The 27,930-nt window shown below is 44.2% G+C and overlaps 1 protein-coding gene across 8 annotated transcripts in view; it reads right to left on the bottom strand.

The window, feature by feature from the left end:
* Positions 1–6,186: 6,186 nt before the first annotated feature.
* The window catches only part of DOCK6 (dedicator of cytokinesis 6), a 152,582-nt gene continuing 130,838 nt past the window's right edge, over positions 6,187–27,930 (bottom strand). For 5 of the 8 annotated variants that reach the window (XM_061582331.1, XM_061582340.1, XM_061582349.1 and 2 more), the window contains 7 exons: positions 17,933–18,058; positions 15,871–15,960; positions 14,033–14,269; positions 13,405–13,548; positions 12,971–13,077; positions 11,583–11,750; positions 6,187–9,670 (listed from right to left, as the gene is read on the bottom strand). In XM_061582331.1, coding sequence (XP_061438315.1) covers positions 9,628–9,670; positions 11,583–11,750; positions 12,971–13,077; positions 13,405–13,548; positions 14,033–14,269; positions 15,871–15,960; positions 17,933–18,058 — 915 coding nt within the window. In that variant the 3' untranslated portion in view covers positions 6,187–9,627. Of the gene's footprint in view, positions 9,671–11,582; positions 11,751–12,970; positions 13,078–13,404; positions 13,549–14,032; positions 14,270–15,870; positions 15,961–17,932; positions 18,059–25,360; positions 26,907–27,930 lie in introns of those variants that run through there. The other 3 variants (XM_061582358.1, XM_061582397.1, XM_061582387.1) reach the window with 3 other exon arrangements.

Here is a 27,930-nt window from a genome sequence, read left to right as displayed (position 1 = left end):
TAAAATAAGGAAAGCTACTTTATTTATAGAAATACATAGTTGATAGAAAGGGCATACTTAGTTCTAACTAGCTAAGTTGGAGGCATAACTCCCAGGTGTAGGAGTCAGCCTCATGCTTGGAGAGAGAGCAGAGACAAAGGGAGTCTCCTCTCTTATGGTCAGCCAGAGAAGAAAGGAGTGGAAAGGGCAGAAGGAGGAGGGGCAGGTAAGCTTCCCTAAAGGCGTCACGGTCTAGCGCCAGAAGGAAGTCAGTCAGAGCATCACAGGTGAAAGGTAAACAAGCCTGTCCATCTGGAGGACCCTAGCCCTATCTTCCCTCTGGAGCTTAAATAAAAGAACAAAACAGGAGTTGCTCTTGCCCCACTTCCAACATCAGGGAATTGCAGGGATGGTGTCAGGAAGGCTAAAGCTGAGAATGAGCTGAGGTTAGTGAGCGATGCTAAAAGCACAAAAAAGCTTTCTTCAGGTACATCCATAGTAAAAAACAGAGAAAAGAAATGGTGGCACAGCTACTCAATGAGGAAGGCAAAATGATAACACATGACAAAGAAAAGGCAGAAGTGCTCAATTCCTACTTTGGGTCAGTCTTCTCCCAAGAAAGGGTCTATGACCCTCCCAGGAAACATGAAGTAGTAGGGACAGAATTGGAGCTTGAGCTTGACAGACAAACGGTCAAGGAATACCTAATCACTTTGAACGAGTTCAAATTGGCAGGGTCTGATAAACTGCATCTTAGAGTATTGAAGGAACTGGCTGAAGAACTCTCAGAACCACTGTCTATGCAAAATCGTGGAGGATGGGTGAAGTGCCGGATGACTGGAGGAGGGCTAATGTTGTCCCCATCTTCAAAAAGGGCAAAAAGGAGGAACCAGGGAACTACAGACCAGTCAGCCTGACATCAATCCCTGGGAGAATTCTGGAGCAGATTATAAACTGGTCAGTCTGTCAGCACCTTGAAAGCAATGCAGTGATTACTAGAAGCCAACATGGATTTATGAAGAACAAATCCTGCCAAATTAATCTTATCTCATATTTTGATCAGGTTAGCTCTGTGGTAGACTGTGGGAATGCTGTGGACATAATATCAATATCAGCAAAGCTTTTGACATGATATTCTGATTAGAAAGCTAGCTAAATATGGGCTGGATGGAACAACTATCAGGTGGATCCACAGTTGGCTCCAGAATCTTACTCAAAGAGTGCTTATCAATGGTACCTTCTCAAACTGGGGCAATGTAATGAGCGGGGTACCGCAAGGCTTGGTCTGGGCCCAGTGGTCTTCCACTTTTTTATTAATGACTTGGATGAGGAGGTGCAGGGAATGCTCATCAAATTTGGAGATCACACAAAATTGGGAGGGATAGCTAATACCTTGGAAACAGAAACAAAATTCAAAAGGATCTTGGTAGGCTGGAGCACTGGGCTGAAAATAACAAAATGATATTTAACAGGGATATGTGCAAAGTTCCAGACCTAGGAAAAAGAAACCAAATGCACAGGTATAAGATGGGAGATACTTGGCTCAGCAATATTACATGAGAGAAGGATCTTGGGGCTGTTGTTGATCACAAGCTGACTATGAGCCAACAGCTGCAGAAAAGGCAAATGATATTTTAGGCTGCATTAAAAGAAGTAAAGTTTCCAAATCACATGAAGTATTGGGTCTCCTCTATTCAGAACTGGTTAGACATCTTGAGTACTGCTTCCAGTTCTGGACACCACACTTTAAGAAGGATGCAGACAAACTGGACCGTGTTCAGAGGAGAGCAACAAAGATTATCAGCACACTAGAAACAAAGCCCTATGAGGAGAGACTAAAAGAAATGGGCATGTTTGGCTTAAGAATGAGGGGAGATATGATAGCGCTCTTCAAGTAGTTGAAAGGCCGTCACACAGAGGAGGGCCAGGATCTCTTCTCAATCGTCCCAGTGTGCAGGCTGAACATCAGGAAAAAATTCCTGTTAGAGCGGTATGACAATGTAACCAATTACCTGGGGAGGTGGTGGGCTCTCCAACACTGGAAGCATTCAAGCGGCAGCTGGACAAGCACTTGTCGGGTAGGCTTTAATTTGGATTCCGGTATTGAGCAGGCGGGTTGGATTTGATGGCCTTATAGGCCTCTTCCAATTCTATGATTCTATAACTGCATAAGATACCTTTCCCAACAATAATCCCCACCCGCTTGCCCTTCCCCTCCCCTCAGACCAGTGAAAAGAAGCCATGTTAATCCAGTACTCTATGACTCTTCAGTTATATAGTCTAAAAAACTATATACTTCTTTTGAAGATGACCACTTCTGTTGTCTGGATCCAGCTTCACTTTGTTAGCCCATATCAAGTCCATTTCTGCTTTTAGGTGCTAATTCAGGTCTTGTGTGGTTTACACTAGAGTGAGATAGAAAGTAGACAGAGGGCAGATCCACAGCATCCATTTAAAACACACCCAATACACATTTAAAGCATATGAATTCCCTCAAAGGATCCTGGGAATTGTGGTTTCCCCCTACAAATTCCCAGCACTATTAACAAACTTTGGCTCCCATGATTCTTTGGGGGAATCTATGTGCTTTAAATGTGCATTGGATGTGCTTTAAATGTATAGTGTGGATCTGCCCAGAGCTATGGAAGACAGTGAATGCCATGAGCCCCACAATTTTGACAGGGTCTGGATTGGGGGACAGTGTTTGACAGATGAGGAGGAGGTGGCGGCGGCAGAGGGGATGTAGGATCTGGAGCCAATGCAGAGAGAGGAGGAGAATCCAGCACCCTTGCTGGCTGCTTTAAGCAGCCTAGAAGGGGAAAGGTTGAACCTCATTCTGTCTGCATCTTCAGGCTGCACAAATTGCCAAGTATCCATAACAACATGACAAGCAGCTGCTGAAAGCACACCTGATGATTCTGCACTCAGTATTGTATCAGGACTAGAATGCATGTGAATTTTTTAAATCTGCAATGCCTCTAGCGAACTGGTCACAGGGAGCCCACTGGAGAAGGCTGAACATGTCTTTCACCACTGGGAACAATTCCATTGCCTGACAGTATGAGGATGCAGTGGTGGTGGAAACGTGAAGTATGTGGTCCCCTCCCCCCTTTAATTTTGTTTCTGCTATCACTGCTGTGGAGTCGGCTCTAACATGTTGTCTGTGTTTGGTTGGACCAATTACAAGACTTCTCCACCATTGCTGTAGTCATTGTCCCTGCCGTTTCCTCACCCTTTAAGCTCCTCCCAAAAATGAAACAGCTAATGGGCTCAAACCAGCAAGGCACAGACAGCTGCACATAGGAAAAGTTTCCCTCTGTGCCTAAGGCTTCATACAGGTGGGGCACTCATGGCCCCCTCTCCGCTTTAAGCTGCTCCCTGCCCCCATCCACTCCCCTCTCCCAAGTCAAACCACTCCTCCAAATACCCTTTTCCACACACAAATTAAGCTCCTCCTTAACCGGTGTTGCTTTATCACCTTGCCACACCCTACCTATCAGCTCCCATTTCTTGCTTCATTCTCTCTGCCCTATGATTTCAGCACCTTCATCCCGCTGAGGCTTTCCTTTCATTCTCTCCGTAGACAGACGTTCTGCCAGACAAAGGTTTCATGCTTGTGACTCCAAGTACTTACTCCTTGTCACTGTCAACCCTCTTTTAACCTGTCCCATGACTCTGTCCTGCAAGACCTTCACCAAACTCCTCTTACCATGTTTGCCTTGTTGAACACAACTAGTTGCTGAAGGACCCCCTCTTCTGGGTTCAATCTGGGTAGGATTGGTTGATGCCTGTATAAAATCCTGAAAGAGCCACTGGAAGTCACTGTCCCTCTCTGGTTGCTGTGGGTTCACATTCTTTGTTCTCAGGCTCTGGTTAGAGAGAGTTGGGGTGACACTGAGAGAAAAGGGGTGGCTCCATGCACTGTGGCTGTGACTTCACTTACCATTTAGTGTGACCCCCAACAGACTTTTCCTGTGGGCCAACGGTCCTTCATAGAAAAAGAAATTCCCCATCCCTGGTGTAGGCAATAGGTGGACCCTAAAACAGCTTCCTAAATGTGTCATCAAACAATTGTTTTCATGTATTTTCACTATGTTCCTTCCGTCTTTTTTTCAGACTGCAGGAAACCCCATCTGTAAGAAGTGGAGTTGTCCAAGGATCTGTATTAGGACTGCTGTTACTAAGTGAACACTAAAGTGGCCAAGTGTGCAGAGGACACCAAGGTCAGGGTGACAAGAAAAAAAGGGATTCCTAGGTACTTCAGAATGATCTCTCAAAATTGGGTGAATGGGCATTAAAATGGCAAATGTGATTCAATATAAGCTAGTGTAAAATGATGCACATTGGGGCAAAAATTCCTAACTTCACATCAACGCTTTATGGGGTCTGAACAGATGGTGTCTGACCAGGAAAGGTGTTGGGAGTCATGGTGGTAGCTTGATAAAACTGTCGACCCAGTGTGTGGCAGCTGCGAATTCCATGTTAAGGACCATTAGGAAAGGGATTGAAAATAAAGTTGCCCATAACTTAATGCCATCATACAAATCTATGGTGTGACCACCCTTGAAGTCAAAAGTACCTCAATGGTACAGAAATGGGCAACTAAAATGCCCTTTTAGTGTGGGTAACCTATAGCCTAGTTCTGCACACACCCCTGAGGTTTTTGTGCCCCCCATAATGTCATTTATTCATTAAAAAATGGCCTGTTACCATGGGTCTCCTTGCTGTGATGCTATGATGCCAAAAGGATGTCTCCCACCCAGCTTGCAAAAAAGAAGAATAAAAAATAAAATAAAATCATGCAGGGTGTGAAGAAAGTGGCAGAAGTCCTTCTTCATATACTGTACCACATCATTAAAGTGTTAGTTTCATTTTTCACATAGTTACACAGCGGACGAGCAATTAGGTAGTGGCGAGAACCATCAGCATCCAGTGAAAGACATGAGCTGCTGTAGCTGATGGCTAGGAGCAAGCAAGGGAGAGCAACACGGAAGAACATTTGGCTTCCTGAAGGGGAAGCTTCCATCATCCACTGGGGACGAGGGCCCCTTGGGGGAGCATGCCTCATTTTGCTGATACACTATTGAAGAAGCAGTTCATGGACTCATCCCCTCAAAAAGGGGTCTATAATCCTACCACCCTCTTTTAACTTTGCTCATATAATTACTTCCCTTAGGGACAAACTACTCCTTTTAACATTAACACTGTCCTTGCTAAAGAGGTGTCAATGTAGGGTCACATTTCTGGACAAAGACCTTTATAGTGGGAGGCCCACACTTTTGCCAATGTTCTCTTCTCCCCAAGTGTCTAGACATCATTACTAGCATTTCTGCAGTGGCTTTTAAAATAATGTGCATAAATCTAACAGGTTGTGTGTGAACCAAAACAACTGTTCTATTCTGGGCTGCCTTTAACAGAGCCCTTCCTTCACTGTTCTGTTTTATTTCTGCTAAGATAATTGGACAAGCACAAGATACTATTTTCTGCCTTTGCTATAAACATCTAAAAGTCACGGGGTTTCCATTAACTGTTCTGAAGCAGTAATGCAGACTAACTCCTATGATACTCAGGAAGCCCTCCTCAGATATGAAAGCATCCCTTCAGAATCACCCCAAGACATGTGAGGACTGCTCTCCCTCTTAATTGGACTTTGAGATACTATTATAATTCACCTAGCCTCAGAGTGTTTCCTGTCCACATTCTTAATACATGAATATCCAACTTCTAGGACTTTGCAATTTGCATCCTACCCTTCCATCACAATTTCACAAGACAGTGGTTCTTAGGAAGGGGGTCTCCTCTTCCTCTTACCCATTTCCAGTGCATGATTATTATTAATTGTATTTCTATCCCACCTTTTCTCCAAGGAGCTCAAGGTGGCATACATATATGGTTCTCCCCTTCCTCATTTAATCCCAACAACCACCCTGTGAGATGGGTTAGGCTGAGAGGCAGTGACTGGCCCAAGGTCGCCCAGTGAGCTTCATGGCTGCGTGGGGATTTGAACCCTGGTCTCCCAGGTCCTAGTCCGACACTTTAACCACTACACCGTCTTATGAGCTTGAGTTTGCTCAATGCAGTGAAACATTTTGAATGTGTCAGTTGCCCATCTCGGATGGGGCCTGGATGGGCCTTTCTATTAAAGCATTGACGACAACAAAGCGTCTTGTGGCACTTTACAGACCAATCTGTTTTTTATGGTATATGCTTTATGGGCTACAGTCCAGTGCATCAGAAGTGTACTCCTGACCTACAGGTGCCTTGTTGTTTTTAATGCAAAAGACTAACATGGCTACCTCTCTGGAAACGATTAAAGCACGACATGCTGCACTGCTGTGGATGATCTACCACAGCATGCAAGTGGATTTGCATGACAGCTTCAATGATAAAAGCTCCCCTCCTTTTATTTTTCTTTTGTCTACTCCAAGAAAGACACCCCAAGCACTATCTGCTATGGGATTTCATGGAGGTTAGTTCTCTTTGCCTCAACTCCCCCATCACTCTTTTGTTTCACTACTAGATCTACTTAACAGGGACAGTGTTGCCCAGTTTTCCCTGCTCCATATTCAGGAGGCTCAGTAGGTCCTTACCAACTCTCATTCTTTTGGGCAGGTAGTTTGTCAAGGCCTAGGCTCAATCACAGCAGCAGCCTACCCTATATTGAGAACAGGACCCTACTGAACACCACCTACACTTCTGCCTTGCGTCTGGGCCCATTAGATTCTGAACCCAATTCTCACTGTTACTGGAGTGTCTTGCCTGCAGGCTAGATCTTCCACCCTGGGCCTCAAGCTCTCCATTTCACCCGTCAGGCTCCCTTTTGTTTGTTCCTGAACAGCAGAGACAGGCTTGTGAAGCTGGTATTGGAAATGGTCTGCATAACGTAAGGCCCTCCTCTGCCTCTTCCTCCTTTTACTTTTTGCTTCACACTCACAGCCAGAGTTACATCCACCTCTCTGGGCTTCCTTGTCCCACTTGTCTCTTACATCCAAGGACCTCACCACAAAAAGGTTCTTCTTGCCTATTTTTCTAGGCCTCTGAACATTCAAGTCCTTGACATGACAACCCTGATGATTCTGAAATACTGACGCAGAAGGGCTGCACTAGAAATAAAGCCACAACCTGCACTTGGATTAGCTCAAACTAAGAGCTTGCGTTTGTTAAAAGGGAGTTTTTAGAGCCATTAGGCTGAACCAATGGCTGGAGAAAGAAGATTTGTGGTGGTAAGGAAGAGAGAAACAAGTATGTCAAAACAGAGGAGGAACAGGGATTAGGGGACAACAACAGTGCCATCCTAAGTGTGCCCTACAATTTCAAAACATGAAGCAAAACCTGCCCCTGCTCTTGGGCTGTTTTTCCTAACAAGGACCTGGAACTTGGCCAGTTAAAAAATGGAAACTTGGGCTCTTATATTAGTTCTCATATTTTGTAGTTTATGGTGTGACTGTAGCTAGTACAAATTCCTGTGCCTTGAGTGCAAACAAATGAGACTTTTCCTCTATTCATTAAAAAGGACAGTCAGTCTCTTTGGATTTTTTAAAAAACTGCATTATAAATAAAATGTTTACAACCTTCTCCACCAAGGAGCAAGACAAACAGAAACCAAGGCTCAGCTGACTCCCATGACACAAATGTGGCATTTATTGTGTCAGGAATATCTGGCCCTGAGCAAAGCAGGATAAGTGGAACACTCTGATCCAGACAAAAGGGTGGTTGCAGGGGGACAGTTTGGATCCAAACAGTTGTAGCTTTGGTTAGAAGTAGCACTGAAGTCCTTTTGTCTTCCACTGTTAAGTAAGAGCACCAACCTCCAGTTTTCAAAGGGGGACTGAGGGCAGGAGAGAAACAGTGGGAAGGCTTACCTGTTGCAATGGTCCAGCACCTGTACAAATCTGTGGATTGTATTCAACTTAGTGCTAAGGAGATTGTTCCTTTGTGCAAGAAAAATGCTTGCACTGATGGAACAATCTCCCAACTCCTCCCCCTGTGCGCTGTTCTAGGGGTTATCCTGACCCTCTGGAGCAGATTTTTTTTGGGGGGGAGAGTCCTGTTGTGCTCCTTAAGCTAGCTTTCCCTAGTGCAACAAGTTAGTTGAATATGGCCCTCTGAAAACAAAAAAAGGAGAAACTTGGAACAGATTCACCTCTGCTTACACAAATCTGCCTGCTTTAGTTGTTTGTTTTAGCCAGAAATGATGTTAAACCAAGCAAGGATACATAAACCCAGTCCAAATCAAGGGAGCTCATACAGACACATAGTCTGGATCAATCCCATATATTTTGATGAAATGCTCCCCATCACTGTCAAGGATTTTCTCTCTGATAGTAAAAACCCATGAGCATTTTGCTGCTGTCATCTATCCCCAAATCATTTTATAATAAAGGAAATGAGATACACCAATTTCTCCCCAATGTACTTCATTCTGTCACTATGGGCAGCCCCCCCCCCCGAGGATATTTATTCCCCTAAAAGTGAGGTCAAAGTCTAAACTCAACTCTAGCCTGCAGGGATGATTTTCCTTCTCCACCACTTGCTTGAAAAGATGGGGGAAGAGGCACTGACTAAGATGAAGCAAGGGCAGCTCATAGTTATTCATCCTCTTAACAAGCAGTGCATACACAGCCCCTTGGCATTTGGGCAGAAGGAGGTGAACAGAACTCCACTCTGCTCTAGAAGGCACTGTTGTGATCAAGTGCGTGTCCAAAACTAGCCCCTGCCTTGGAATGGGTTTAGCAAGAGACATGTGAAATAGAAAAGAGTCTTTGGTCCTTGTTGCAAATGAAGAAGTTGAGGATCCGAGAAGGCAGTTGGCAGAAGGCCCTTCAGCTGCATAAAAACTGGCAGGTCGGGGTGCAAGTCGGAGCTCCTGGCCTTCGGCCCAAGCACTTCGTAGGCAGATCAAACTCTTACCACAAGGACCTCTTCCCCTCCCATGGCCAGGAACAGAACCCAGGCACCCTAGGTTTCAGCCCCCTAACTCACTCCCAGATATCTTTGACTTTCTCTTCCCCCCCCACCCCCAGCAGGCATCAGGAATAGGATCAAGAACTTGGTCCAGTTACTCTTTTTGATCCATGAACAAATAGTTGGCAGCCAAAAAGAGAGCAGGAGACAAAAGGAAGCCCAAGTTCATGGGCTGACCCCAAGCTGTCAGACAGAAGACAACAACTCAGAATCCACAGTGGGTGGGCCTCCAATTGCAACCGTACCCAACGTTTCAGTTCTGGCTGCTCTATGTGAAGGTTGAAGGCCCATGAGGGCAAAAGCAACTCTTGAGTTCAGTAGGGAAGAAGACCTGCACGTAGTTTCACAGCTGGAGTGCCTCATCTGAAAGGCTGTGCAGTGTGAAGCTTCCTGAGGATAAAGCACCATCCTCAGCTGCACACAAAGTGGGAGCCAGATAACTCCCACGGCTAGCTCCCACAAACATCCTCTTTCCTGTTGGAGTGAATGACTGCCCCACACCCTGGAGAAAGTCTGGAATGACACAGGAGGGTACTCCAAATCTCACGTGTTCCCTCCCATCACAGAGCAAGAGGCATATCCTCCAGCATGGCTGCAACCCTGGAAGTTGCCAGGCTCAGTAGTATTCTTCTGCAAGTGGTCTCTGTGGTTCAGGCAGTCCATTCCAGTGGGGACTTTCCCTTTCTAGCCTTCAATCTTCCTCAAACTCAATCTGTTGAAGGAGTTTCTGGACGGAGAAAATAAGAAGAATGGAAAATTTAGGGGGGGAAAAAACCTTGTTCTGTAACTGGGGGTTGGGAGGGAATGATAACCATCCTGAAGGTTCATGGAGATAAGACGACAATATAAACAGATTTGCAGTCTAAATCTAAGATGTGTTAATCAGATAAAAGCCTCCAAAAGACTACTGCCATCATAAAAGGAACAGGAGAAGCTGTCACATGTGAAGTCAGACCATTTGTCCACTGGGTTCTGTACTGTCTGCACACCATGGATGGGGAACCCTTTCAGCCCAAGAGCTGCATTCTCTTCTGGGCACCCTTCCAAGGGTACAGTAGCCTAGTTTTTACACATACTTACACACCTCTCTTTATCCTCTATCCAGACAAGCAAGGGGAATTATCAGAGTTCAAGGACACATTTTAGCTAGACAAAAACACTGGCAGCAAGAGGTGGGGCCTGGGGAGAGTTCTGGGGACCAGACGGAGAGGTCTGGAGGGCCACATTTGGCCCCAGACCCGAAGGTCCCCACCCCTGGGGTCCACTGATGGGCAGCAGCTCTCTAAGGCAGCCTTTCCCAACCGGTGTGCCTCCAGATGTTGTTGGACCACAACTCCCATCTTCCTGACCATTGGCAATGCTGGCTGAGGCGTGGTCCAACAACATCTGGAGGCACACTGGTTGGGAAAGGCTGCTCTAAGGTATCAGGCAGAGGCTTTCCCCAGTCCTACCTGGAGGTGCCAGGGAACTGAACCTGGAAACCTGAGCATGGGCTCTACCACAGACCTATGACTCTTCCCCTGAGGAAAGCTCTTGAGACTTGAACCTACACTGCAACCATCACGGAACAATTCCCTAACCACTCAGCCAGAGTGCCAAAGGGATTTAAAATGATTCCAGAAGATGCTCAGGAGGCATGGCTTCAGGAGCAAAGGCAGCCCCTGAAAATACCTCTCTATAGTCCTCTGTGCTTTGAACATGATGTACAGATGCCGATACTAAAAGAGGAAGAAAGCCCCTAGATGTTTACACCTTAGAGTGGATGGGGGGACTTGGAGTCCAATGTCATCTACCTGGAGGGCCACAACTCCTGTCAGCCACAGCCAGCATGGCCAATGGCCAGGGATGATGCGAGTGGTAGCCCAACAGCATCTATCTAGAGCCACACCTGCCTTAGATATGTTGAAATAGCCAAAACTATGCACGTGAAGGAAGTATCTGACAATGTACTGCAGCATATTGCAAGCTAGTTTCAGAGCCCTGAAGTCATTGGTGATTGGGGAGAAGTATCCAATGTAATAATACACAGAGCATGAAAAGGGAGGGGAAGAGGGGAGACGCATCAGAACTGGTGTTCAGCTTTAGGGAGAGGCCCTGAAGGGACCCTGGAAGTTTTTCCCCCTGCTATGCTGGTGAGCTGATGCTCATGCTTTGCCTTAAAAGGCTGGACAAGATGCCCACATGGTACCTTCCAACTCTATCACTAGGGGCCATTAGGAAGGATGGAGACCAAAGTTTCCTTTTCCCAACTAAACCTAGGATATAAATGAATTCACTGGCACAGTTAGGCCCATGTGACTTTCTTTCCAGACTTCTGGGCACAATCCAACAGGAACAACTTCTTGCATTGGAGAGCAGTTTAAGGGCTTGGGGAGGAGGAGCTCCAAGTTCAGTCAATTATGTCCTGTCTGCAGAGAAGCCCCTGCAGCCCTTTTCTAGGCTTCTCATAAAGATCTTTAAAGAAGAGGGAAAGATGGAGGCTAAAACAATGAGTAGGACAGAAGCCTAAGAAGTGGCTGGTGGAATTTTGGCAACTGTCACTGGTAAAGATTCCTATGTGGTCTGAAAACATTGTGGGTCTGAGTTGCTCTTCATGTTCTATCCCTGAATTTATGCAATGGAGCACATGGCCTCCTCACCTGTATGCAGAATGTGGGGCAAGAGGGGTGTAGAGCTGAGGGATCTTGTGGTTGAGAAGAGGGTGAAGGGCTTCCTTCAGGCGCTGGTAATTCCTCTCCAGCTCTCGGAGAAACTCGCGTTGGTCTGGTCCAATCAGTGTCTTGCTTTTGCGAAGGGCATCTTCACATCTAAAAAGATGGCAGCAAGAAAGAGGCTTATGGTGAAACCAGCTCAGGGCTGACCTTGAGGAGTTTTCTCCCTCTCTCTTGCAGGCACAGACTACAAGCATGAAAAATGCTGGAATCTAGACCCTCTAATTTCAAGGAGAACTGCCACCAGCTCCTTGTTTTAAAACAACCCAAAGAGATGCACAACCAGAAGTTAGAACTGTCAATAATTTGGAAAGGGAAGGTCCTTTGTTTGTTGGTGATTAAATCCCACGACCGTTCACCCTCCTCAGATCACTCTTAAGATGCAATCCTATACTCACTTACCTGGGAGTAAGTCCCACTGAACCCAATGGTACTTACTTCTGAGTAGATATGGATACAATTGCACCATTAATAAACTATAACAACTTTTTCAAATATTTTTAAAGATGTTTTGTTTTGAAGTCTTTTATTTTAAAGATGTTTTACAGTGCTTTTAGTGTTCTTGTTTGCTACCCTGGGCTCCTTCTGGGAGGAAGGGCGGGTTATAAATTTAATAAATAAACGATAATGTGTAACAATAGCATTTTAAGGCTTGAAAATAAGGATATTCTTTGAAGGCACCAACTTCTCACAAGTTACCCTTTTAAATTTTTTTGTCATTCTATTAAAGATGGCTTGGGACATTTCAGGTGAAGGGTGGGATATTAATTTCACAAAAACTAATACAACCAACCAAGAGATGCTTGCAGCAGGTCTCCCACATGCGCGCGCACACAAAGAAACAGGTGCCTCCAAGAGAAGGGATCTGGTTTTCCCTGATGAAGCAAGAACTGCACCAAGATCATGCAAAAATAGTTTTACAGAACCCACAGTGGGACTCGTCACAGGCACAAGCAGAGAACAAAACAGAAGCCAACCCCTTCTGCTCAAAAGCTGATATTTGCGACAGGAAGCAACTTCTAGCCAGCCCTAGCCCTCCTTTTTCCAGGTGTTCAGCATACATTAGATATTCAAATTCCCTACAGAAACCTCACATCCAACAAGTTTACAACTGTGACAGGAACCTCTTGGCAAGGTGGTTTAATTAAACACAGTAGGATGTCAGATATCATCCACATCATAAGTACTAATAGCAACCTCAGTTCTCCAAACTGGCACTGAAAGAGCAGAACTGAACGAACACGTCAATGCGAGGACACCGTATACACGGAAGGATTTCTACCTATAGATTCAGAGCAGGTGTGCTTGTGTAGTACCTCTTGGTGAAATCCTTGAAGCACAGTCGCAGCTTGTTGTGGTGACGGTAGAGCTTGGGGTCATCAGGGATCTCAGCCAAAAATACCTGTGCCACCTCCAGAGGTCCCTGGAACACAAGAGCTACAGGGTCAAGATGGGGCAGGAAGGAGCCTTCCTTCTATTATCCTCCACCTGCATACAACCTTGGTTCCAACTCAATAACCCACTCTTGGGTTTCATGATGGTGCCAAGATTCTTCATCCTGTTTTCATGCTTCCTTCACCTCAGCTCCCCTTAACCTGAACTCCCCACTCTACCAGACCCGAGGGGCTAGATTCTGTTCTCACCCCACTCCTGATCTGCTGACTCCCAGGCTCAACAGGTTTGCATCCTTGGTCTGAAGCTTCCTCTTTCCACCAAATAAATCACTTCTTCCCATCCCCTGGGTAATTACCTGGTTGACTATAGTGCCAACACATCCCTGCAACACCATCTGCAACATCTTGGCATCAGGTGGATCCTGGTGGGTGGCAAAAGCCAGCTCCTGGGTCTTCTTCTGCATGTCCTCTATGGCTACCTCAATGGGAATGAGAATAATCTGGGGACAGAGATCAAACAATGGAAACAGTGTCAGGACATGGGTGTACTCAGTTCACATAAAACACAATCAAGAAATTCTGGGTCCAATTTACATTCTGCATCAAGAAAAGCTGAATTCTGTAACCTGGATAAACTATGCAAATTGAGTAGATTTGCATGGCTTCTTTTTCCTAATTTTTCTGCAATATTTACTATTTATTCTGGGTTTTGTCAGTCATAAAGGGAGAAGCAAGAGATTATGCAGAACACTGAATCCTACCCACTGGAAAAAATTATGCAGCAGCTTTTCTGAGATTGCAGCAGCAAGCATTTTTCTGCAACCACAGGGACTTTTAAAAAAGCTGAGATTCTTAGTAAGCTGAATTTTGTGCTCCACTTGCTTCTCATTTCTAAGAGCTGCAGCATACGCAGCAGCTCTTGCGCACCCCCAAAAAACATCCCCATACGCCTCCACATATCCCTCATCCCTACCCCAAAAGTACCTCCTCCTTATGGATGACGTTAACGCGGGTTTTGATGTAAGGGAAAGCATGGGAGGTGGTGAGCAAAGTCTTGCGCTTGAACTGCTCACGCAGGTCCCCATGTGCTCGTCCATCCAGCGTGAATGGAGTACAGAACATGAAAGTGCGCAGGTTATAGTTCTTGTCAAAGTACGTGACACGATCCTTTAGTTCATACGTGTCAAAGAATGGTTCCACATAAGTCAACTGGATGTATGCCTGTGGCAGAAGGAAGACAACCCAAGGCAGAGAGTCAGAGCAGCATCACCTCCGTCCACTCCACCACATGCAAGGGGTCTGCTTGTCCTGATGCCCAGAGCAAGGCATGAGCCCAGATTGTCATCTGAGCTACCAAAAATACTGGGACCAATCGACTGCAGGAGGGAACATCCCATGGTACTGCAGGGGCTGGACAACAGGTGCAGGTCTCAGGTCCCATGGCCCACGGTGGTGGGACAAATGACCATGCCATAGCAGGAGTCCCCAGAACTTTCCTTTTTTTAAAAAAAACCTTTTACAGAATGAGCTCACTGCTGCAGTCAGAGTGAAACTCCAGACAGTCATGTCCACAATCTTGCACCGCCCAGAGGCACCCTGAGAAATGAAAGGGGTGGGCACAACTATTTGGAACTCTGTTCTGACTGCAGCAGTGTGCTCATTCTGTATAAAAAATTAAAAAGAAAAGAAAAGAAGTTGTGGGGACTACCGGTGCCACTTGGTAAAGAGAAAGGGAGGAAGGGGGGTCTGGTCAGCCAGTGAGGCAGGCAGCAGGGGAAGGAACAAGCAGAGAGAGAAAAGGACTAGTTGGCCCCTTCCCCGCTACTTGGTAAGAAGAGAGTGTGCACGAAGGAGAATAAGTACCCTTTCCTTTGTTTTTGAGATTTTTGTTTTGTTTGGGGGAAATGAAAGTATAAAGTACCCATTAGTTTCATCCCCACTACTTGGTAAGCAAAGGCTGGGGGGTGGGGGGAAGGGAGAAGCTGTGCAGCTGTGGGTGGAGCTCCCAGAAGGCATCAGGCCCAAGGCTCCTCCCCTTAGCCCCCACCAAACCAACCTTACAACAGGTCCCTGCAACAAATTAAGCCCTAGAAACAAGATGGAAGCTCAGCCTCCTGAAGTGTTTAGAAGCATTTTATTCATATATTCATTTTAAAAAACAATATCCAGCTCATCTATTGCTCATGTAACACTCACAGTGCATTTAAAATCAAAATACAATAAAATACATTAAGATGTAAAAATATGTCAAATACTCAACTTAAAAATAAAATCAAAAATGGCAGAAATCACATATAAATATGACATTTGGAAATGCTACTTAGTAGGCAAAAGCCTGCACAAATAACATGTCTTTACTGGCTGGTAAATCTATTGCTATTTCCTGGGTTACCTTGCAATTTCAGCTTCCTATGGACAAGATAAGGGGGTCTGAAAGCAGTGGGGAAATAAGAACCTATTTTAACTGTTATACAAAGCAGCGAGAAGGAATGTGGAAATTTAGCCTTCACCTAGAAAGAATCCTGCTTGCGGGCTTCCCCCAGGCACCTGGTTGGCCACTGTGAGAACAGGATGCTGGACTAGATGGGCCACTGGCCTGATCCAGCAGGCTCTTCTTATGAATGCCATGTGGCAAATGTTCTAGAGATCTCTCTCCCTGTAGCTTCAGCTCATCCCTGCTGAACATGGAGCGCAATCCCAGGTCACATGGGGCAAAAGACCCCTGCCATCCAATAAAGGTTGCAAACTAGTGCCTTGGCACCTTTGCAGTGGCTGGGTGGCTAATGCAATGCACTCAAATGCACAAGAAAGTGAGAAACTACCTTGTTAGGATCCAGCTTGGCCTTGTCCACAGGATTGGAACCTTTGATGATTTCTACCATTTCATGCCCAAAACGCTCAGCATAAAACTCCTGAAAGGGAAAAAGATATAGGGAAGGTCTTTAGGGCAGGGCATATGGGACCGAGATAGCTTTGGGCTTCTCCAACCACTGAGACCAAGGAAACTTCCTTGCAGGTAACATGGAGCAAGGTTATTCTATGCAAGGGCAAACCAGAATTGTGTTTGTTTTATTAAGTATGAACTTGACTCTTCACTCTTCTTTATAATTGAATAATATTTTTCCCCATCAAAATTAGTCCATCGGGGAGGGAAAGTCAACTTCTTCCCTGTTCACATGCTTTAAATCATTTCCCCCCAAGCCCAGCCCTGATACCAGAAGTGAGCCAGGGGGGGGGGATGGCTTCAAGCACCTGAGTGTGGCAAGTGGGGGGGGGGCTTTCACTCTCCATAACACCTCCCAACATTCAGTTTGAACCACAGCTGAAGTGAGAGAGCAGTTGTGAAAGGGGAGGGATTATGAGGGAAGGCAGGTATGTGTGTGTGTGTGTGTGTGAGTGCGAGTGAGAGAGAGAGAGAGAGAGAGAGAGAGAGAGAGAGAGAGAGAGAGAGAGAGAGAGAGCACCTTCCTTCCTTGTTGTAGGCTGCAGCTACTTCCCTCCTTCAGTAGTCCTTCAGCCAAGTTAACTATGATACCATTCTTGGCAAGACAAGGAGAGGAGACAGACTGAATCGCTAAGAATACAGGGATAAAACATTAAAAGTTCCAACTCTTGACTAAGTGCAAACTCTTGCAGTTACTTGAGTGAAGGCCATTTCACATGAAATGAAATCACTACATGGAAATATCTACTGTTAGATGTTACATGCAATTTGCAGATACCATGAACGGCCAAAAAGACAAAATAATTGGGTGTTGAATTGAACACTAAAGTCAGGATCATTCAGACCACGGTATTCCCGATTGTATCACTGAACACTAAAGTCAGAATCATTTAGACCATGATATTTCACATTCATAATGGATGTGAAAGTTGGACAGTGAAAAAAGTGGATAAGAGAAAAATCAACTCATTTGAAATGTAGTGTTGGAGGAGAGCTTTGCGCTTACCATGGAATGCAAATAAATAAATAAATATTGGGTGTTGGAACAAATTAAACCAGAACTATCACTAGAAGCTAAAATGATGAAACTGAGGTTATCATATTTTGGACACATAATTCACTAGAAAAGACAATAATGCTGGGAAAACCAGAAAGGAGTAGAAAAAGAGGAAGGCCAAACAAGACATGGACTGATTCCATAAAGGAAGCCACAGACCTGAACTTAGAAGATATGAACAAGGTGGTTCATGACAGATGCTCTTGGAGGTTGCTGATTCATACGGCCACCATAAGTCGTAATCGACTTGAAGGCACATAACAACAACATGCAATTGAACTGAATGCATCTTCAGCTCCCTTTATTGCTTCTCCCAGTGTCAAATTTGAGATGGCAAGTTCCTCTGGGCAAGGGACCTATCTTGTTACTCATTATTTTGTAAAGCACAAAATAATGCTATCCAAATAATAAATTGTGGATACCTTGCATGTAGACCGTCTGGTCTGAACAGCACACATGGTGCTTGACAGCCAAGATGGGCAGCACCTTCTCAGCACATTCATTCTTAATGTCCTATTCTTAATGTTTTAAATTGTCTTAGTATCTTAAGTGTATGTTTCATGGTTTTAATGTCGCGAATAGTTTAATTGTATTTTAATTGTATATTTTTGTATGTTTTTTTACCTAAGTGTAGTTTTTATTTGTAAGCCGCCCTGAGTTCCAGTTTTGGAAAAAGGGCAGGGTAAAAATAAAGATTCATTCATTCATTCATGCTAGATGTGTAAGCATACATATACACACTCAAGCACTTCTAACGTTGCACTCCCATACACCTGACTTCTATTATTGACCTACCCATCCCTTTCATCCTCTCTCCCCCATGTTGTATTACATACCTTAATACTTGATTCATACCTCTTTTTGGGGACACTTCAGCTCTTACCTCAAGTCTGTGAGATATCTCAGCCAATTTGGTGATGGAGGGTTCCTTGTAAACAAACTCTTGTTCATCCAGATCCCCAAACTTGCAGCCATAAAAACCAACCCGGAAATATGTTCCAAACATTCGCTAAGCAACCTACAGGAATGGAGTTAAAGATACTATGACAAGACTGAGGGAGGTAACTTGCATGCTGACTCTAAAGCTCCAATAAGCACGCCTTATTAAACTAGCCACTAAACCACTATCCTTTAGAATGCACACCTTAACATGGTGAGGGGGTCTGAGAGTGTTGAAGAGGCTCAGAGCAATGCTGTCAGGAGTCTAGACCAAGAGGCTAAACTCCTAGCAGAGACACCGAAGGTGGAATGGTCAAAGCTGAGACACCAGACTAAGATGCATCCAAACTCAGAGGAAGGCAATGGTAAACCACCTCTGAATACCTCTTACCACGAAAACCCTTTGAACAGAGTATCCAAAATGCAACACGAGATAGTGCTTGAAGATGAGACCCCCAGGTCAGAAGGCACTCACCGAGCTACTGGGGAAGAACAAAGGACAGGTACAAGTAGCGCTGTGACTAATGATGCAGGTGGGTCAAAGCCGAAAGGAAGCCCAGAGGCTGATACGCACAGATGCGAAAGGAGAGTCCAGAGTTGTACAATGCACACAATAGGAACATGGAATGGAAAAGCATGAACCAGGGAAAGGTAGAAATCGTCAAGCAAGAAATGGAACGTATCAACATTACAATACTTGGCGTGAGTGAAATAAAATGGATGGGAATGGGACATTTTCAATCAGGCAACTACAAAATATTTTATGCAGGAAATGAGAGATTAAGAAGAAATGGGGTTGCTTTAATAGTGAGAGGTGATGTAGCAAAAGCGATTAGGAGCTATAGCACAAGGTCTGAGCAAGTGATATCAATGAGACTTAACGGGAAACCTATTAACATAACCATCATCCAAGTATACTCCGACGGCAAAAAAAGAAGAAAAGGAATTGGAGAGATTTTATGTAGAAGTACAGGAAGAAATTGATCACACACCAAAACAAGATGTGATGATAATCATGGGGGACTGGAATGCAAAAGCAGGGAACAGAGCAGAACTAGGAATTGTGGGAAAATGGGGCTCAGGAGACGGAAATGAAGCAGGAGAAAGACTTATTGAATTCTGTGAAGCCAATAATTTGTTTCTTGCAAACAGATTTTTTGAGCAACTGAAAAGACAACTGTACATGTGGACATCACCAAATGGTCAGTATAGGAATCAAATTGATTATATACTTGGTAGCAGAAGATCTGCGAAAACAAGACCAGGAGCAGACTGTGGTACAGATCATGAACTGGTCGTATTGAAAATCAGAGTTAAGCTAAAGAAGAAGAACAAAGCAATCATAATGCCAAAATACAATTTAAATAGCATCCCAGAAGAATATAAAGATCAAATAAGGAACAGGTTTGAGGCTTTAAACTTAGTTGACAGAGAACCATAAGAACTATGGATTGAAGTCAGAGACATTACCAGTGAAGAATGCAAAAAGACAATACCTCTAGTTAAAAAGGGAGAAAGACCTCAATGGATTACTGAAGAAACTCTTAAAATGGTGAAAGAGAGAAGGAAAGCAAAAGCAAGAGGAGATAGAAACACAGTCAGAACCCTAATGCAACAATATAGCGACTTGTACATAGGGACAAAGAGAACTCTTACAATACAGTAGTTACTGTATAGAAATAGAAGATGACAACAAAAAGGGAATAACAAGAGCCCTATTCCAAAAGATTAGAGAAATTACAGGGAAATTTAAACCAAGGGTAGGGATGTTGAATAATCAACAGGGGAACACATTAACTGACCGAGATGAAATGAAAGGAAGATGGAAGCAATACATTAAAGAACTCTATAAAAGACATGCAAGGATGACAGATTCATTCATGGAGGAACCATATGAAGAAGAACCAGAAATCTTAGAATGTGAAGTGAAAGCTGCTCTTAAAACACTTGGAAGAAACAAATCACCAGGAACAGATGGCATACCAATAGAGCTGCCAAAAGCTACTGAGACTGAATCTGTCCAAATTTTGACAAACATTTGTCAAGCAATATGGAAAACTAAACAATGGCCCACAGACTGGAAGTGTTCCATATATATCCCAATTCCAAAGGGGATCCCAGAGAATGCAGTAAGTATTGAACTACTGCCTTAATATAGAACCCTAAATGCAACAATACATCGACTAGTACGTAGGGACAAAGAGAACTATTACAATAGTTATTGTATAGAAATAGAAGAGGACAACAAAAAGGGTAGAACAAGAACCCTATTCCAAAAGATTAGAGAAATTAAAGGGAAATTTAAACCAAGAGTAGGGATGTTGAATAATAAACAGAGAACATACTGACTGACCGAGATGAAATAAAAGGAAGATGGAAGCAATACACTGAAGAACTATATAAAAGAGATGTAAGCATAACAGATTCATTCACAGAGGAACCGTATGATGCAGAACCAGAAAGTTTATAATGTGAGGTGAAAGCTGCTCTTAAAATACTTGGAAGAAATAAATCACCAGGAACAGATGGCATACCAATAGAGTTGCTACAAGCTACTGAGACTGCATCTGTCCAACGTTTGACAAAAAAATGGTCAACAAATATGGAAAACTAAACAATGGCCCACAGACTGGAAGCATTCCATATACATCCCAATTTCAAAGAAAGGAGATCCCAGAGAATGCAGTCAAGAAATTAGAAGAAGGCTAGGACCGGGGAGGGCAGCTATGAGAGAACTAGAAAAGGTCCTCAAATGCAAAGACATATCATTGAACATTAAAGTCGGGATCATTCAGACCATGGTATTCCTGATCTCTATGTATGGATGTTAAAGTTGGACAGTGAAAAAAGCGGGTAAGAGAAAAATCAACTCATTTGAAATGTGGTGTTGGAGGAGAGCTTTGTGCATAGCATGGACTGTGAAAAAGACAAATAATTGGGTGTTAGAACAAATTAAACCAGAACTATCACTAGAAGTTAAAATGATGAAACTGAGGTTATCATACTTTGGACACATAATGAGAAGACATGATTCATTATAAAAGATAATAATGCTTGGAAAAACAGAAGGAAGTAGAAAAAGAGGAAGGCCAAACAAGAGATGGATTGATTCCATAAAGGAAGCCACAGACCTGAACTTACAAGATCTGAACAGGGTGGTTCATGACAGATGCTCTTGGAGGTCGCTGATTCGTAGGGTCGCCATAAGTCGTGATTGACTTGAAGGCACATAACATCAACAGACTCCCATCACTTCACTCCTTGGAGTTTTCTGTATGCATATATGATTCTAAGAGTAAATCTGGTGCTTTAGAGCCAGGTAGCCTATATTTGTGTTCCCACTTTCATCGAGTCCATGAAGAACCACAATGTCCACTTGAGGGGTCTTCACATGGGGTGAAGTCACAAAATCTGCACTTGTGACCCCACCTGAAATATAGTCACAAACTTTGAACAGTGGCTTGGTCAGGCTCTGCACCTATAGCATCTCCCCTGAAGCCTTCTACCCAATGAGTCCTTTATGGTGAAACTAGTTCCCCTTAATGTATCCAAATGAACTGGGTTACTGCTCCCCATTGCAACATTTCAAGAAACACACTCCAACTTACCAAGTGAGGAAAGGGGCCCCAGGTGTAGACCGTGAAGTTGAAATGGAAGCAAAATAAGACAAAGAAGTTAGCAAGTATACGTCAAGTACTGGAACACAGCAACTGCTGTAAAGGGGGGGTGTAGTTCAGGATTCAGTTTTTTGCTCTATAACGCTCAAGGTATCATTGAGACCACCTCATCCCTAAGTCTGGGTACAGGAAACTCCCCAGACACTTCTAGGCTGTTTTGTTGAATTATAATTGCCTGCTGCATGCGTGCTATTTTTCCTGTCCCATATATTCCATGGTTAAATTGATTTGACATCTTTCTGGAGCATTTCAAGCAGTATCTGGGAAAAGCCAGAACTGGCTATCAGCAGCATGACTTGCTATGCCAAAAGAGATGTTTATACAACTGCCACAGCTGGTACCCACAATATCACTGGTGATGAGTACCACGCTCTTCTATCCTTATACATGCAATGCCTGAAGACGTTTTACCAACACCTGTGGATCTGGAAGGAGTGGGTGCAATTCAGCAAATAAAACATTCACCCTCTCTCCTGCAGCAAAGCTCCTGTAACATCTTCCTTTACATCTACAGTAATCAAGGCATTGCTGTTGGATCAGGGCCAGACCCTTTCCCCCCCCCAGAAATGAAAAATGACTGCCAGCACATAGGCCAACCTAAGTGCCACCTCCATAGTATCATCTGTATTCCAAACACTCTTGTCAGCAGCTGCTTGTCATTTATGGAACTCCACTGCAAATTCATCATAGCCCTTTAGAACCATCTGGTGACTGAGCTGGGGCTATTTAATTCACTTTTACTTTAATGGTTCTGAGATACTGTCACCCACCTTTAGTTTTCAGGGCAAAGGTAGACAGACACCGAATAACTGATTTCTTAGGCCCCTCTAAGGCAAGTGGCTGTGAAACAAGGTTTGGCCTAAGGATCCACAGATACTCTTGTGGTTCCTAAGCCACATCCAATACTGTCCCTCTCTGGATTCTGCCACGCATAACACACTCTCTCTGACAGTGCAGGGAGATCTGGGTGGGGAGGCTGTTGGGTCTGCAAAGATCTTTTGAGCACCTGTCTGCCAAATTGTAGGGTGTATGCATGGGGAAAGCCGCATTCATGAAGCACACTATGGAGCAGACCCAGACCCGACTGCTCTGTAGTGACTTGAGATTGTCTTAGGTCATTTCCTGCTCCCTTAGCCAGAGCAGAAATGTAGGCCATTCCTGAATCTGATTCCTTGCCAAGAGCTTCCAAGCCACTTGTATGCAGCATAGGAACATAGGAAGCTGCCTTCTACTGAGTCAGACCACTGGTCCATCTAGTTTAATACTGTCTACACTGACTGGCAGTGACTCTCCAGGGTTTCAGACAGGGGTTTCTCCCAGCCCTCCCTGGAGATGCCTGGAATTGAACCTGGGACCCCGTGCATGTAAAATGTTCTCCTTTTTAGGGCCACTTCTGCTATTTCTGCACAAGTGGTTTGTAAATGTTTCATGTGAAGAGTGTGTCTATATATTGGTCAAATAGCATATCTTAATCAGAATCCCAAAATGAAAGCGAGGAAGACTCACACAGGAGTTAGACTAGCCACCTCCACTATTTTTGCGTCTCAACATCATCGCGTGATAATGTGCATTTTTATAACGTAGACAGCTCTTGCAAAAAGATAAAACTTGTGTAGATTCTCCTGAGCTAGAAAACCTCCACACTGGTCAGGTAACACATATATCATGTACCCAGGTCACAGTGACAGCAAGCTCTAGCCACAGTGGTTAAAAAAGCAAGTATCTTGAGCAGAGGAGCCAAGAGGCAGGAATGCAAACCATCCAGAAGGACAGAGACATAGCCTGACGGCCTTCCTTCAGCTGTAAGTTACCCAGAGTGAAGAAGACTTAGGAGCAAGCAGTGGCATGGGACTGGCTCTCCAGGATGACCCTGTTCCCTAAAGACCAGGAGGATTCTCGGTATGTGGGGTTTGCACCCTCATATGGATTGCCTACAATTCCCTCATCTATCCAGTGGTATAGGAAGCAGGGAATCTGTCTGGCTCCTGGTTTGAGTCCCGCAGCACCCAACAATGCCGTGTTTTCATGATGCTGAGAGGAGCAAATAAGGCTTAATATGAGTGATGGCTTCTTGGGGCCTGGCCCCACAACCTCTTTCAATGGCAAACTCAGTTCAGTGACAGGTAAGGCATAAATAAAAATTAATAAACACCAAGCAGGGTAAGAATGTGATACATGATTTATTCTCTTGACCTCTACTCCTAAAATCCTTTGGATCCATTACAGGTGTGGAAGCTATGATGTCAACATAGCACTCCACTGCCAAAAATATTCCTCCCATTATTCATGTCTTGTGTGTGTGTGTCTTGGTGTTTGCATGCATCTGAGCACACATAAAACTCAAGATTGGGGTGCTTCTTTTAGGATTAAGACATTCTGATGTACAACTGGTTTCTTTAAATCAAATGCAACTTCTATAAATACACCAAATTTGCTTTGAGTATTTTAGCAGGTGATGATAAGATTACTGAATGAAAAATATTAAAGTGACTGGAAGAGGCCCACTCAAGAATTCCTAATGTCTCTATAAACAGGCTGTACTAGACACAGAGAATACAATGCTTGGGACTTTTTAGTTTAGAAAGAAAGGCAAGCAAGGGGTTTTTGATCGGGGGGTGGATAAAATTATGCATGGAATGGAGAGAGGTAAGTTTTTCTCCCTCTCTCATTATATGATAACCTGGAGCCATCCAATAAAGCTGGATGTTGGAAGATTCAGGACAAACACAACAAAAAGTACTTCTTCACACAGTGCGTAGTTAAGCTATGGAATCTGCTACCAGAAAATGGTACCACTAAAAACCAACTTAGGTAGATTTAAAATGGGGTCAGACACGTTCACAGAGAATCAGTGCTACTAGTCATGATGGCTATATACTACCTCCAGTATCAGAAGCAATGCCTCTTAACACCAGTTACTAGGGATCACAAGTAGGAGGGACCTACTACCCTTATGGGTAATAAGCAGCCTTCTTGAGAGTGGCTCTAGCAGGTCTTCCTTTTTTAGAATAGCTTTTAGGCAACTTGTTACCCTGTAACTGTGGAGGGCTGATGTGATCTGAGATCTTCTGTACTGTGATTTCTTTATTTTTATGGCTCATTCCTACATGTGCTTGCTTTCTTGGCTCTGGTAAAGAAAACTGTACCGTAAATCTGGGTGTAAATTTTCAAACAAACAAAAACAAAACCTTTTATTATTTATATTTTATTTTATCAACATAATTAAAAGGATTGTATATGACATTGAATAACTCTTGACTAAGGACTGCAAAAGTAAAGGTGAAGATGACCCTAACCTAATACCGTAAAATAAGTAGTATTAGCTCTTCTTAGGTACTTGGGAATTAAGTTATTCACTTGTGGATTTCATTAGAGAGAACACTTCTGAGCCCCAAAGCATCTGGGCCACAGACACTTCAGGAGGGCATGATCCCTAGGCAGCCTTGAACTTCAGTAAGCTGTTTTGAGATGGGGGCTGAGAGCAGGGAAACCATCGGACAAGAAGAGTGTGGCTTGGATAGCTCCTTCTTCTCCTCACAATTCAAAGCAGTGAGCGAGCAGCAGGCATATAGCTCTGCAGGTCTCTCTCTCGATAGATAGACAGATACATATATACATACATACATTATATATATATATATATATATATATATATATATATATATATATATATATATATATATATATACACACACACATACTGAGGCTGCTGCAAGGGCCTCAGTCAAGAAGTGGAAGGAGGAGCATGGATAGCATCAGCTGCAGGATGGGGAAGGGGACAAAGACAGATAGGGGGGAACACAACTCTGCAGGATGAGCTGCGTCAGTGGCTGGCAACATGCCCCAAGTCAGCTGTGTGTGGCTCTGGTGGTGGCTGAGGGCCCCCAACAGGAAGGAATACCACTTCCAACTGTTATTTATTATTTAAGGTATTTATATACCTGCTTTCAGACCTCACAAAGCAGTTTAGATAAAATTATTAAAACAATGATAATCAGTAACAATTTGATAAAACAGAGAAGACAAACAACCATTTGCCTTTAAAAAGCTGCCTCTGCTTCTTTTCCTCTCCTTAAAGGGCAAGATGGTCCCTTCGGGAGCTTCTGCGGTGCCAAGCGGAGAAGGGAGGGGCCATGACTGGGAGCTGGGCAGCAGTTAGTAAGAGGTAACAGGCAAGGGCAAAAATGTGCTGCCCCCTAACAAACCTGCATTGCTGAGTGTTTCCTCCCCACGGAAAGACTGCCAGGAGAGTAGAAGAACAAGGAGCTCATCAGCACAAGCTTTGTGAAAGGGGCTGAGCCTCCACAGCAATCACACCAGGAGGTAGTGCTGACAGGCTTCTTTTTGCTCTAGTGCACCGCCGCACAGAAGCAGTGTGGACTATTCAATCTGCATCAGAGGAATCCTAGTTTCCAAGGCAAGAGTTGGGGTTGGGTTGGGGTGATAGTGTGGGAGAGGGGCTTCGCCTGCATGGGAATTCTGGCCACGTGTGTTTTCTCTTGAGAATCTGCAGTGTAGGAAGTTGCCATGCAGACACACACCAAGCACAAGAAGGCTCCCCAGACCAACGTCACTCTGTCACCTGGCTTGTGAAAATAGTGTGAAAATATAAACGCAGCTCTACCACTTTGGTCATGGTTGCAATGTGACCTTCAATGATGAACAAGCTGACCCAGTCCAAGCCTACGCCTAATGTGTTCGTCAGGGAGGGCCCTGAACAAAGACAGTAGAGCCAGGAGGGCCACTGCAGTCTCTAAAGGCCAGGGAAGTCTTTTCTCTTGGGCATTCCAGCAGGATTCTGCCACAACATGGTACTCCCTTCCCAGGCCCTTGTCTGTGAAAACAGCTTCATTACACACACTGAAAGTAACAACCTCTACTGACATTTACAACACAGATATTTGTAACAGTACTGTGGTGTGCAGGATAATGGTATAGATTTGGAACTGGGATCCAGAGAGGGACTGCTTGTTTGGACTGCTTTTGTCTCTGTTTCTCTAAGGATCACTGCCATTTTAAGGCAGACACACAAACATTTGCCTTACACATCCTGCACAGGAAAGATCAGAGGCTCCCATTCTGGTGTTGTGTTATGTGTTGACAATGCAAGTTAAAAGAGTTTTGTGATAAATGCACAGAGGAAGAGTGGAGATTACTCGGAACAAAAGGGTCATGCACACTTGCACAAATACTGACCAAGAAAAAGTAAGACATGATGCAGCCTACCTCCCAGCCAGAGGCCTGATTGACAGAACGGAGAGGACAGGGAGGGAACAGAGAAAACAGGAAGAAGGCGGTTAATTTTTTTTCAAAACTAAGCACCCTTTTGTCACAAGCTGATCATAGACTGGGCCCAGGCACAAATAATTCCAAATGGCCACATTCAAAGCAGGGGTGGGGGTGAGGTATTCTGCAATGCAAAATCCCACCCACCACCATTCTTGAAGAAGCAAGCAGAATATGGCAATCTAAGCCTAACCCCATTATGTCTATGACAGGCAATCGCCGAAGACTCTTCAAAAGTGTCTTCTTCCACGACCACCTACAAGACCCAGCCACATGGACTAGCAACACTGACTGCCAACTTGAGACCCTAAAGTATTCATTCCATGACTCTGACCTTAGACCGGGGGGGAGGGAAGCCCACTGTAATTAGCATGGATTCATCAACTCCTACCAGAACTTTCCACCTTTTCCCAGGGCTGACACTGTCAGTGTTTTACAGAAAAGCAACGTGAACCCTACAGAAATCAGTGGAGCTCTCTGTTGAACTCTAATAATAAGAACATTGTTGTGAACCACCTTGAGTGCAGTGCTGTAGAATGGTGGTATACAAATTAAAAATGAAAATGAATGAAATGAAACAGAGACCCATAAGTTGTGGCGCCTTCAGGTCTAACCCACTAGGCCAATTCCTGTCCTTTAAAGCTGGGAACGAGTCCTAGAATCTGAGACTTCCAGCTGCTCATTACTAACCTATGTTGCCAAGTCCCCTTCGCTGGGGTTGGGGAAAGGCAGAAGTTCTCTCTCTCTCTCTCTCCCTCTCTCTCTCTCTCTATATATATATACCGGTTTCCACTACTAGAATTACCCACAGAACCCTGATTTAGTTTGCCAGAGCTCAGAGTAGATGTGAAAAAGGAACTCCCATGCCAGAGGCACATATCCAGTTTAAAAAGTTTCCCCAAGAGAAAATTGTCTTGCTCTGACACTCAAACTAGCATTGTCTAATTTCCAGTCTTCAGTTGCAGAGGTTTCTAATCCC

The sequence above is a fragment of the Rhineura floridana genome, chromosome 1 (assembly GCF_030035675.1).
Source record: "Rhineura floridana isolate rRhiFlo1 chromosome 1, rRhiFlo1.hap2, whole genome shotgun sequence".
NCBI lineage: Eukaryota > Metazoa > Chordata > Lepidosauria > Squamata > Rhineuridae > Rhineura > Rhineura floridana.
The sequence above is the reverse complement of the archived record's forward strand: the minus strand, read 5'-3'. Positions and strand labels throughout refer to the sequence as shown.